The sequence below is a fragment of the Protomyctophum bolini genome (assembly GCF_963924005.1).
Source record: "Protomyctophum bolini genome assembly, chromosome: 21".
Taxonomy (NCBI): Eukaryota; Metazoa; Chordata; class Actinopteri; order Myctophiformes; family Myctophidae; genus Protomyctophum; species Protomyctophum bolini.
Genome location: NC_137882.1, coordinates 33,759,989 through 33,773,715, shown reverse-complemented (window position 1 = coordinate 33,773,715; position 13,727 = coordinate 33,759,989). Strand labels below are relative to the sequence as shown.

At 43.0% G+C, this 13,727-nt stretch overlaps 1 protein-coding gene across 1 annotated transcript; it reads right to left on the bottom strand.

Annotated features, from left to right (window-relative positions):
• Positions 1-3,451: 3,451 nt before the first annotated feature.
• LOC308335995 (alanine aminotransferase 2-like) lies at positions 3,452-12,985 on the bottom strand (the record flags this gene model as incomplete). The annotated part of the gene is made up of 11 exons (XM_080793238.1): positions 3,452-3,542; positions 3,887-3,999; positions 4,845-5,000; positions 5,213-5,387; positions 6,100-6,236; positions 6,754-6,833; positions 7,333-7,576; positions 8,186-8,319; positions 10,814-10,922; positions 11,061-11,150; positions 12,755-12,985. 11 exons carry the CDS (start codon positions 12,983-12,985, stop codon positions 3,452-3,454), a joined length of 1,560 nt encoding a protein of 519 aa, XP_080649364.1.
• Between the last annotated feature and the right edge of the window lie 742 nt (positions 12,986-13,727).

Below are 13,727 nucleotides of genomic sequence, written 5' to 3'. Positions count from 1 at the left end.
AGGCAACCAACGCCACGTACGGGGCTTCCCCTCGTTCGGAGTCCCGGTTGGATAAGAGACAGTGACGTCACGAGGGAGGACGGACAATCTGGGCTCTGGGGCCGTGAGTTGGGAAGCGATAGTGTTTATTGTTTACTATAGTAGTATTATTGGGCATTTGCTAACTGTGTGGCACGTATTATTGTAGTGTACTGTATACTGTACACAGTACATTGGGTACAGCGGTCATTCAGGCTTCAGAGGGCTGCTTACAGGGGTGGGAATATTCTCAGGGTTGGCTTCACCTGTCTCAACAGTAAGGCGTGAGACTCCCAAAACACACACACACACACACACACACACACACACACACACACACACACACACACAGCAGGACATGCATAATAGATAGCAGCAACCTTTAGAGAAATGTTTGTTTGTACTTTACTGTCCAAAGTCATAGATAGTTTGTGCTGTGATGCCTCGTGTTTTACTCAAACAAGCTACACGTTTTGCCACCAGGCCTGTAGGAAAAGCTACACCAGACGTGTAGGAAAAGCTTCACCAGGCCTGTAGGAAAAGCTTCACCAGTTCTGTAGGAAATGCTCCACCAGGCCTGTAGGAAAAGCTCCACCAGGCCTGTAGGAAAAGCTACACCAGGCCTGTAGGAAAAGCTACACCAGGCCTGTAGGAAAAGCTCCAGTGAGTCCTTGTTGACTTTGTTGATGTTGTGGCAAAGGTATCACTGCATAACCAACCTTGTAGCACTACAGAACACACACACACACACACACACACACACACACACACACACACACACACACACACACACATTTGAATTTTCTTTTTTGGTCCACACTTTAAAAGGAAAATGTATACAAGGACACAAACATTATGGGTGCAGTTATGTTACAATCACAAGCCTATGACACATGTTTGGAATCATGATACAGAAAGAATGTCACTCAGCTAGTGACTCAGCAGCCGCGCAGCGTCTCTGATAGCCATATTCGTTCACACGACGGTGCTCAGGACTAGGCTTAAAGTCTCATATGGACGGTGGCATAGACAGTACAACAGGGACAGTACTTTGATTGATTGATTGATTGAAATATGTATTAACAGTTTGTAGAATTACAGTACATTTCAAGCACAAACTCAATACAAAGACTGTTAACTGTGAGTGGACGACCCAATTAAGCATTACACTTGTTTACAACAGGGTCCACATTGTTCAATTCATCAAAACATTTAGAGACATACAAATAGACACTTCTATGTAGTTAAAAAAACAGAACAGGAATTCATCATATAGGAAGCAAAAAGGGAAAAGATACATATATACAGTGAGGGGAAAAAGGGGGGGGAATTAAAAGACTTCAGTGCACTGTGCCTACACATGTTGCGACCGCTGGTCGCAACATGTGTAGGCACAATGCAAGGAATAAATGCATTCGCCATGTATCCGAAGGAAGTCTGATCCAATCACTTTTAGATTTCTCCAGTTTAATCCTGAGTTTAAGTTTTGTAGTGTTCAAGATCTGATTTTAGGCATGTTTAAGCCTCCAGGAAAATCCGTGTTGAGGTTCTTTTTTCATTAAAACGTCTTTGTCCTACTGTCCAGTTAGGATTGTGTTGAAGTCCAGCGCATTTTAGAGCTTCAATGCCGTGAGCCATGAAATGTTGCACCAATCTTGTGGTTGTCTTTTTGGCATTGTTAATATTGTATCTGTGTCGTCCCAGCCTAGTACCTATTATTACCTGTCTCTCCGACATATTGTAAACCACATTTTTCACATGTGATTAAATAAATGCAGTTGCTGGTTCTGGCTGTTATTTGTTGTTTAATCTCTAAGACGCGTTTTGTGGTTCTATTTTTTACTAATTGTTTGGGTTTGAAGTATTCTGGTCCCTGGCGTGTTGATGTGTTGATTTCTTTTAGCTTGCTGTGTACTAGATAATCTTTAAGGTTTTTATTTTTTCTGTAGGCCGATATAATTTTAGAAATTTGAAAATAATTTAGTCCCTTGTTTGTGCCGAATCTGGGTTGTACATGGTTTGTTGCACTCCCTCTGGTGTTGTGGGTGTGGACTTCGTTTACATTAAGGAAGTATTTAGACAGGTACATGGGTATCTTGGTGGTGTATCGAATCTTGTGGACCAGACCCATTGCAAGATGCTGTACTCTGCCGTCGACCCTAAGCCATCCCAGCCTGTAAAAGTGGGCAGGGGTGAGGTGGGTTCGGGGGGTGAGGCCAAGAAGGAGCCTGACCAGTTTGTTTTGGGAGGTCTGGAGCCTTGTTTTAAGGGCCTTTGAGGTGCAACACCTCGCAAGTCCTTCTGCCTCATCCTATGGACACTCCAAGCTGTCGAGAGTTCGAAACGCTCCCACAACTGTCTGTGGACATGTCCCAGGCTGGACCATCAGAGAGAACGGAGCCAGCAGTCTCACTCTTGTGAAGTAGCTGAGGTCTGGTTAGGATGTCCCCCCCTTCCCTCGTTTATCCTTTTATCTTTTTAACCCTGTACTGTTGTTGTATCTGTTATGTTTTGCTTTGGGTTTTTTTCTTAATAAAGTCTGTTCCTAGTGTTCCTATGTAAAGCGCTTTGGGTATTTAGAAAAGCGCGATATAAATTTAAGATATTATTATTATTATTATTATTATTATTATTATTATTATTATGCATGGTGATATACTGCACACAATGAAGCCTGAATAAATGTGTGAGCAATGAGTCCTTATCACCACTAGATGGCAGCGAAGGTCTGCTATAGACAACAGACAACAGGTTCCGACCTCCATCATCAAACAAATGATATGGTATTAGACCCAATTTGTTTTGTTTGTTTTGTAGCTGAAGAGACCCCTTTTACAGGGAAAACGATCTATAGCAATAATTACTATGAGAATACACTAGGCTACTACAAAGGAGCCATATACTTCTTCATGAATTAATTTGTCAACTTGTTAACTATACAATGTTTTAAAAAAAAATTCACCATGATCATGTAATATATTATAAGCCCGAGCTGAATTAAAACAGTTGCACTGTTTAGAAAAGCCGATTTGCTCGTCCACATATGACGTAAATTCTCCATTCATTGTCAATGGCATTTAATGTTTGTGTTGTCAATGGCAAATGTGACACGAGTTCATGACAAAATGCTGTATATGCTGATATCCACATCATTAAAGTAAAGAAGACTTAACAATGACATTGTTTTCCTTTTATTAGATTTCACACATACAAATCACAGGTGTACACAAATATATAACGTTTTAATAAGACTTGCACAAACGTGCAACTAAGGGCACTGGAGAGAGAATGCTCATATTGAAGATGGTAGCGTTGTATTGGCCTGCTTCAGGCACAGAAAGAAAGACACCTGAAATACTGTGTGGGGCTGCAGGTTGACATTTCAGTCTCTGCCATAGATATTCTGAGGCTGATGAAAAACTGAGAAAAGTTCTTACGAAAACTCCTGTGTGAACTGCTGGTGGAACTTCCCGATTTTTTCCAATACAACTTTCAGTTTCTCGGCTGGAGGTAAGATGGTCATTCTAGACAAGATTACATAAAGGAAAGAAGTGCATAGATAAGAGAAAAGTGTGAAATGACTAGTAATTATAATTCAGTAACTAACTATATAAAATATGTAGGCTATAAAATAGCTGAATGCGAACGAAAATAAATCTGTGTAGCGAGGCGGATAATTTGATGACCAGCGGAGTCTCCGGTAGTACTTACTACTGAGTCTCCTACTGAGTCTGACCAATTATTTGGCTTAGGAATGTGAACAAAAACTAAAAAAATATCCATGAATTCAAAGCTTCATGGTGTGTGTAATTGATACAAAATAAGTCGTTTTTAGGGTGAACTCTAATTCTAATGGCAGTGGGCTTACCTGAAGTGATAGGTTCCCTCTCTCTGTCCAAAGCCACTCCCTGGAACAAGGCAGATACCAGTCTCTTCCAACAGCTTCATGCAATACAACATATCTGGAGCCTGGCCGTCCTTCTGCAAATGCACACACACGCACGCACGCACGCACGCACGCACACACACACACACACACACACACACACACACACACACACACACACACACACACACAGAGAGAGCGTGGATTTATAATTAAAAAAACTCACTGTTGAAGACCAGTTGACATGCCTTGGCTCTGTGCTCTATTATGTAAAGTATCTGGTGACTTGTGTAGCCCTGAAACATGTCATGACGCATCTTCACCCTGTTTCGAGAGGCCAGCCGCTGACTACATACACAAACGTGTACATAAACGTTCAGATGTCATATGTACAGGGTGAAGATAATAAATAATAAAATTGAATTGACACTATACATTTCTTATATCAGTTTATGCATACTGTATATAGTATTCATTTCATCATGATAGATTTATGAAATTGGTGCAGGCAATAGACAGTACATTTACACTTATTCCTTTAGACACAGTGCAATGTCCATTGTCAGAATCTATAACTATATACGTTGCATTTGCATTTTACATTTTATTCTTATGTATTATGGTTTTGTTCTCGACTCCTGTACCTTTCCTATGTTTCTTCTGTTGCTGCTATGACAACTATGACAAAAATAAAGGTTCATCGTGAACACAGATTTGATACCAATAATTTACTCAAGTAAATTTAGAAATCCAGACTATACTTGTAACAGAGTATTTCTACATTGCAGTATTGATACATTTACTAAGTAAAAAAAAAGAAAAGTCCACCACTGGTTGTTTGGGTTTAAAGAAAAGACAAAGTAAAAAAAAAAACACACAATTAAAAACACCCAGAGTCAATAAACGAAGCCAAAAGAAACAGGGTGCATATAGTACAGACCTTGGCCAGCTCAATGGCCTTCTGGGGTAGAGTGACGCGAGGGAAGGTGTACATTGCACCCTGGACAGGGTTACATGTGATGCCAGGCACCGCGTTGAAGATCTGCTCAGTCAGCTGGGCCTGTGCTTTCAAGTCGGCCAACACAGCATTCCGTTCCTGTTGGAGAGACAACGTATCAAAGCGTCTTTTATTTTTTAAATAATTTTATAAATAAAATAAATAAATACACACACACACATGCACACGCACACGCACACGCACGCACACACACACACACACACACACACACACGCACACACACACACACACACACACACACACATACACCATAGAGAGTAGCACTAGTGTGCAACTGTGCATGTTCAGACCTTCATAAATGTTTCATAGGAGGGTTCTCCAGGTTGGGGTGGGTTCACCACCAGGTCCAGCAGAGCCTGTCCCGGGACAGGCGGGCACAGACGCACCAAAACCAGCTTGGTGAGCTGCAGCTTCACCTCAGGATCCAGGTTGATCACCTCCATGTAGCCCCCGCGGAAACCACACCTAACACACGCACAAAAGAGTCAGGCATAATGCTATTGTACTGTATGAGCAGTTGAGCACACATTAAAATCCTGAGTGATCATTTAGCTCTGAGATAGGACTGTCACGGTGAAGAAGAGCGAGGAAAAACCAAATAGTGCCCGGTCGTCATGGCATCACATAAAATCGTTTGTGCCACAGACATTCAGGATGGCAGCGCAATATACAGTAATACCAGTATTTAGTTTGTTTATTTTAATACATTTATCCTGATTTAATTTAGCTCTCTATGAACTCTGTAATGTGTCATTGATGTTTTCAGGAAAGCATTTTGCATTAACTCCTGTTAAGTGTTTAGGCCCAAAACCGCATTAATGCAACAAAAGAGTTTTAAGGCATGTCACACCAATGTGACTCCTTGCACCTGCCATTGGGGATAATGGTTTCATGCAACTACATGCAACTACTCACAACCGTTTGGTTGCAAGGAGTTGCATGGCTAATCATTGGTGCAATTTGGGTCTCAAGCGTGCTGTACCAATAAAGGTTACTTGATTCTATAAAAGCATGGTTTATATCATGCCATTTCTGCTGTGTGCATCTACACAGTCAAATCTTCAGTGAAAATTAGGCTCCAAAGAGCGTGCAAATCGAGTTAGTCTTCCGTGTTGAATGAACACTGAAGATTTGACGGTGTTCTCGCACATTTTCAAGTTTAGCTGCGAAGACTCACTCTCCCATGTAACATTTGGAGGTGGAGTGAAAGGAGGCCAGTTCCACAGCATCTGAATACTCTGGTCCCATCTCAAAGAGCACCTTCTTAAAGGAGTGGAAGGCACAGCCCTCTGCATAGATGTTATCCTGGTACACCTGACGTGGAGAGGTAATATAGTCATGAGGATTCACTACCTATGTAAGGTAGGGGTTCTCAACCTGTCGCCAAATTAAAATATTTGACAAAGCTTCTCTTATGGGAATCCCTGGGAGGCTGGCACAAAAGTCCATAGCCAAATACTACTGTACTGTACTGTACAATTTTGCACCATTGATTGTGATGTGTAACTTATGCAATACATTTATTCAGCACCTTTTTCAAATATCTGCGGATAATTCTCTTTCTATTATAATATTTAAACATTGCAGCAGACATATCATGGAGGCAAAAAAGGCACAGCAAAAGGCATTAAAACAAAAAAAAAGCCAAATTATATAATTCATTATTTTTATTATTATTATTAACAACTATGGTTACACTGACTGAGTGGGATGCATTTTATATTATCAAGAGAAATGATTCATCATTGACTTTCTCAGAACTAGTAACATGCACATTTCAATGATGTTCAGTGACAACTACACATTAATGTGAAGAAATGAATGAAGTTACTTCATCAGCCATGAGGAAAAGGTGCTCCTCTTTAGCAAATCGGATCACATCTTCAATGCACTGTCTGCCCTGGACCTGACCTATCACACAGGACAACCACAGGTGGAAGATTAGAATTATTTATTCATTTACTGAACTAAATAAATAAAACAAGAAAAATAAATCTGACTTGAAGCGTAAACTAAGGAGTAGTTTTCAACTGTTGAATTGATCTTCTAAAAAATAAAATTAATTAAACAATACATCCGTGCTACCTAGGAGTCGGACTGACATTTGGTTGCTTTGATGCACATATAATTGCAAATACTTTCACACACACCCACATACTGTACTGTTACGCTGCATTGTTCACTTTACCACTAGACTGTACACATGCTGTACAGTGTACATACAATAGAGTGCAGTATCCACACTGTTGAAGAAGCTCTCTGTACAAGATTTTCACTGCCTGTAATGTTGCTACCTGCTGTATTGTGTGTGTGTGTGTGTGTGTGTGTGTGTGTGTGTGTGTGTGTGTGCGTGCGTGCGTGCGCGCGTGCGTGCGTGCGTGCGCGCGTGCATGTCAATCAAAATGCAAACCAGTTGGATTTCCAGGATTGATGATGCAGAGGGCGCGGGGATTGCAGTGTTGCCTTGCGGCAGTGACGGATCTCCTGAGTTCGGTGACGTCCAGGCCCCAGCACTTGTCCTCGTCCAGGTAGTAGTTGATCTGCACAGCGGCCAGGTCGGCCAAGGCAGCGGAGTACAGCGGATACTGTGGAACGGAGATCATCACGCCCGTGCGCTCGCGGCCCTCACCAGCCACCAACAACTTCAGCATGGCCTGGGAGGAAGAGAAGAGAGCGTGTTGTGTGTACTCCACGGTGACGGGTCCTCAGCAATACACCCGCCAAGTGTAAGAACAACATATTATCAGATGGCGGTCGGTGGCCAATTACATACAATTTCTGAGGTCCTTGACGTGAAATAGTTTGAAAACCACTGATATAGAAACGCTTTTCAGAAAACTGTCGTGATTTAGAAGACATTTTGTAGAATCAGTTCTCAGTCCTAAATGGGTTAAGAACATCTGGCATACAGAAAGGTAAAGACAATATCTTAACATGAGCAAATATTGAACGAGACCACTAGAACATTTACGTCTTGCTCAAGGACATTAACTCAGGGGGAGCAGGGGATGGAACCGCAAACCCTCCCGATTCCTACCTCTACCTCCTGAGCCATCGCAATTTGTTAAAATATACATGAACATTTATAAATCAGTGGTTCTTAAAGCGGGGTCCGGATGGACCCTTAGGGGTCTGTAACTCAGAGTTTACTTGAAATCAAAAAGTTTGAGTACCCTCACTGTTATAATGAATTAACTGAAAGCTGGCCCGATTAGTGGAGGATTTCAGTTACAACATGGAAAGGAGGAGGTGTATAGTCATACCACTATTGTGTCGCTGGCACCTGTGGAGAGGTAGATGTGGTCTGGGTTGGAGGGAATTTCACCATCCCTCTTCTGGATGTAACGAGCAGCGTCCTGGCGGATGCACTCTATTCCCTGGCTAGCACTATAAGCTCCTGGAAAGCACAGGACAACACACTCAGATTCTGACTCACACAGGACTGACTGTACTGTTGATATACAAAACACTATGCGAACAAACACAGAAACAAACACAAGCCCAGGGTTGGCATTTGCACCCACCCTCAAATCAGATTTCCTTTTTAGAATGGTCAGAAAATATTTAGATTTTGTGTCAATTTGTATTCATATGAAATGTATCAATAAGATGTTAATTAATAGTGTTTTTTTTGTATTTGATTCAATACTTGAATGCTTTGACTGCTGTCTTTGGACATGCCTGAGCCCAGCCCTCCAGCACACGCGGCACACATGGGAATGGTGTGGCTCTGATGTGGATCTGGGACTTCATGTGGCGAGTCTGTAGATGTCATCTACTGTATGTCATATATGATGTATGACTCTACATTTGGTAGACAACAGAAAATGACATCCATAAACTATCCACCTTCCACACATCATGCCTGCGAAAGATCCTGCACATATTCTGGCCCAAGACCATCTCATACAATAACCTCCTCAACATCACCCAACAAGACAACATGCACAGCATAATCAACAAACGCAGGTGGACCTGGATTGGCCATGTGCTCAGAATGGACATAAATGCAATCCCAAGAGTCGCATTACACTGGACCCCAGAAGGAAAGAGAAAGAAAGGCAGGCCCAAAACAACATGGCGTAGGACAATCGAGAAGGAGCTCCAGCTACAACATCAGAGCTGGGGGACCATAGAGAAGATGGCCAAAGACAGATGCAAGTGGAGGAACTTTGTTGCTGCCCTATGCGCCAGCCGGCGTAATGGGGATAAGTAAGTAACATTTGGTCAAGATTTCATCCCAAATTTCAATTATACATATACATAAACTTGTGTTGTGTACTTCTGTTGCCACTAAAAGTTAGCCACCTGCAGAACCACATCGGAGAGAAGGTACAGGTATTTTTTAAACCACCACCTGATAAAACTGCCGCAGTGAACTGAAGCAATTTCATGCTAAAAGCACACCAGAACAAGCAGCTAGCATCAGAGAGGACGTAGCAGTTACAGAGGATGATGCCACTAGCAGCAGTATTTAAAGTTGTCCTTTTCCATCAACAACCCAAACTGCAGTTGACTTTCCAAAACACAGGATACATTCTAATTCTCACGTAGTATTGCTGGCTTAACTAAGAACATACTGTAGCAGTGTAGCCTCTAGCCCAGGGCTTCTCAAAGTGGGTGCCATGCCCATGGCACCCTAGGGTGCCTTGACGTAAGTCCAGGGGTGCCTCAGAACACTTTGATAATTCATTAATGTCATTCATTAATGCCACTTGTAACATTGGTGACTGTTCCCCCAGAATAGGAATGCTATGGTTTAAGTGGTTAAACGCCAACTATAAAAGTCATTTTCAGCCTGTCCTAATGGAAACTAATATTCTCTCCACTTTTCCTCGTGACATACTGTATCGTTGGGGAAAGATTTACATATTTGCTACCGTTAATGACAAAAGGTGCTATCAAATTAACAATGTGATTCAGAGGTGCCGTGGATGAAAGTTATTTACATGGGAGACAAAAATGTTTGAGAACCACTGCTCTGATTTGTCGCTGTCCATTGGTGGTAGTGCTGAACCATTCACCAATCGTGGCTGTCCTTTGTATTAGAGCCCTGCCGTGGGAGTGTTTTATTAATCCCACTCCCGTCCGCTCCCGTTGGATTTCTGACCACTCCCGCCCGCTCCCGTTGGATTACTGACCACTCCCGCCCGTTCCCGCAATGATTTCATTCATTGATTTGACCACCCGCAGTGACCGCCTGTCCGCCGCTCCTGCCCCGCAACAAAAAATTAAGTCACTTTTAGTCCCGCACCATCCCGCAATTTTATCGTTTAGTTCCGCTAAACCAGCAATATTTCCATTGATATCGAAAAACATTAGGAGTTTACCCAAACAGAATGAGATTGAGCAGGCGCACACGAGAGAGGGGTTGTTTATTTGTGAGGAGTTGCTCACAGATAGAGGTACAGTATATGTCCGACGGGACATAAACTGTACCTAGGCCTATTATGCTATATTACATTGTGACAATGTGACATGTCAAGGACACCGTGACGAGCTGCGCAGAGGATGCAGCATGAGCCGTGAGGAGAGAGAGAGAGATAGACTCCACATTATGCAATAGCAGCGATAACCAGCACGGTAGGGGAAATTACGTTCTTCTCAAACATTATTCATATCTTGCTAAAGTGTATAAGCTCTGTATCTGGTTACTTGTGGGAGGATGCAGGATTTTGCAGGGCCCGCTGGTTTTATCTTGGCCGCCTGTTCCCGACCGTAGGGCTCTACATTGTAACATCACTGGCATCCCGTTAGGATCCACTGATGTAGTGAATGACAGAGTGATACTGTGAGTGTGAGCAGATGATAGCCTGTTAGAATTCCTGGAATAGATGGGAAAATCAGGGGGGAGGCGAGGGGAATGAAGTGCAGAAGACGAGTTCTCTGACCTAAGCTGTTTCCGCCGCATGCCTGAAGGATTCGCTGTGCTCTTTGCTTAGCGTCCTCTGGAAACCTGTTGTCTTCGAGAAGATCAGGGTAGGCGCACATAGCTAAGACCTGAGATAATCCAGAACAAGAATATGACACACACACAATGCTCATTCATGTAATAACATGCCACATTGCATCCTTATTAAGCATAACTCTAATATGGATTCTATTGCACTGTGACTTAAAAGGAGGCCGTGTTCCAACCTGTCTGAGAAATGTGATAGGCTTCTGGCCCATGGCATGAGCATCACCAATGTTTGCCTTGATGACTTCCGTGAACGGCTTCTTGACTCCCTGGAAGAGGGGGAAGAGATAGAGTGAAAATGACAGAGTGAAAGAGACAGCCAGACAGAGAGAGAGACAAAGAAATAAAGAGTAGTTCCTGTAACTCCTTATTAAATTGCTCAGTGAGGGTGTTTATTGCATGCAGTGAGGGTGTTTATTGCATGCATGCGAGAATTGGAATTGTGCCAATACAAGAAAGGAGAGACAAACGGGCAAGACAGGACACAGCTGCTTCAGTTTGAAATGGCTTAAAGCGTCAGACTTCAGGCAAAACACTGACATTGACTTTGACTTTTGACACTGTTTCCAACAGCTGTTATACTACTTCCATCGGTGTACTGTAGCGGTTTGTTGGGGCGAGCTCGCGTCGGGGTGCCAGTCAGAGACCCAGTCTGACAAAAAAGGTAAAATAATAACAGCCCCAACAACCGTACAAGGGATAGATAAATAATAATAATAATAATAATATATCAATTCCTCAAACAAACAGTAGACACACAATAATACCATTGTTTGGCAGCCTGTTCTTTGTTGTCCACCAGTGGCAGTGTCACGGCAGCAAATATAAGGTAGCAAATATATAAGACTTCCGGTGGCCGAGCTCTTCAGAATAAAAGTATCGGCTAAAGTTAACAAAAACGATACATTTGCACATTAAAACAATAAATTAAGTAACAATTGTTACCAGCGCTACCATTGCAGTGTAGCAAGAATCTAGACAGCCTAGGAGCTCTATAGTCTGATATATGGAGGAAATAAATAGACGAGTAGGCAGCAGCTCACATCCACTCCTTCAGTATGTCAACACAACTGAAGCCAGCCGTTTATACAGCAGTTTTATACGGCACTGTCTATAGTGAGCAAATCTAGTTGGCAAATTTAAGACTTCCGGTGGACGATCTCTTCAAAATACAAAGTACACTCTGGAGTATTGAAAAAAAGTTTAATTTGCACATTAAAACTACAAATTAAGCATTTAAATTATGCTATAAGACACACATTATGTTTCTGTGTAAAAATAAGTAATTCAATACTTATAATAATAATAATAATAATAATAATAATAAAGTTATCTAAATGGATAAATGCTATTCACTGGAGTGCATGGACTTTATAAAGTGGACAGTGTCGGGCCCGGGTCGGACGCATTGTAACGGTTTCCCCAAATAACCTTTGGTCCCAGGGATAAACCCTACAAAGGTCACTGTATAAAATACAGCAACCGACCTGTTAGCTCGGGGTATATATAATAAATCAGTACCTTTCCAAACCCTTATTTAAATTCAACCAGTCAATCATTGCAAAGACACAAGAAAGGCAGTTTAAGGGTTGTATTAGAAACCAACCGCAGTTCAGTTCATACATACATAAAGCAACAGTTTAGTTCATGTCAGGTTTTCACCATAAGCAAAATACCAGTAACCCTGGTGCCGCGCACCACTGTTGTGGAACCAAAACAAAGAAACTCCCCTTCGGGATTTCGTGTAGACCAAACAAAAGAAAGGAAAAGAAACAAGGCACAAGTCCTGGCGCGTGCGTGTGTGTGCGTGTATTTGTTTGTGTGTGGTACTGTAGAGTGGTGTTAGCCCCGCTGTTAGCTCCGTGTAGCTCACCAACAGCCAGTTGCCACCCTCCGTAGTTCCTACAGCTCCTCTCAAGACACGCCGGCTCGGCTGCTTCCTCTTCGAAAGACAACGTTGAGTTGCAGCGCCGTTCAGACGAGAGGCACTGTTGGCGGAAAGCTCCCCAGGACCCCCTGGGCTCGACACTGGCTTACTGTCACTCCGGTGACTCCGGTGTTTCCATCGATGGAACGGGCATGAACCGCAGACTTTAACTCGCATTACTAGTAGCTGCTTCTAAAGGGGCAAGGGCAAAACTCCGTCTTCACCTCACAGTCTGCACACCCAGCCTTCACACTCCGCGCCTGTCGCCAGCCAGGTCCGTGACGTCAGGGCATAAAAAGACGTATCAGTCAGGAGTGACTGACGGCACCAATGGGCGTGCGTGGCGTGTGTGCGTGGCGACGCTAATCGCCACATTCCTCCCCCCTTGGAAAAAGACGTCTACGGGGAGACGTCCACTCTGAACTTTCATTTGGGAATCCCAGAAACTCCTCAGAATCACTGTCCTCCTCGAAGATCTCAAGGATACGGCGGCATTGAGCCTTCTCCTCATCCCTCTTCTTTTTGAGAATAGTGTCATCAACAGCATTTTGGGAATAAGGAAAACCCAGGAAATCTTCGGAGTCACTTTCCTCATTGAAAATGTCGACAACGCATTGGCGTTGATCCTTCTCCTCCTCCTCTTTTTTGAGATGAGTTAGGTGACCAGCCTTTTGGGAATCAGGAAAACCCAGGAAATCTTCAGAATCGCTCTCTTCTGCAAAGATTTCGAGGACTCGCTGACGTTCTTGAGCCTCCACTTCTTCTGCAGTGGGGTAACAGGGTTTCAGCCGTGAGACGTGAACGGTTTTCCTGCCCTCTCCATTGTCCTCTCTCGCAATTTCCACATTGACAGGGCCCATTTTTCGAATGACCCTGAAAGGACCATGCCACCTAGTGGCTAACTTTGCTGCAAAGGCGG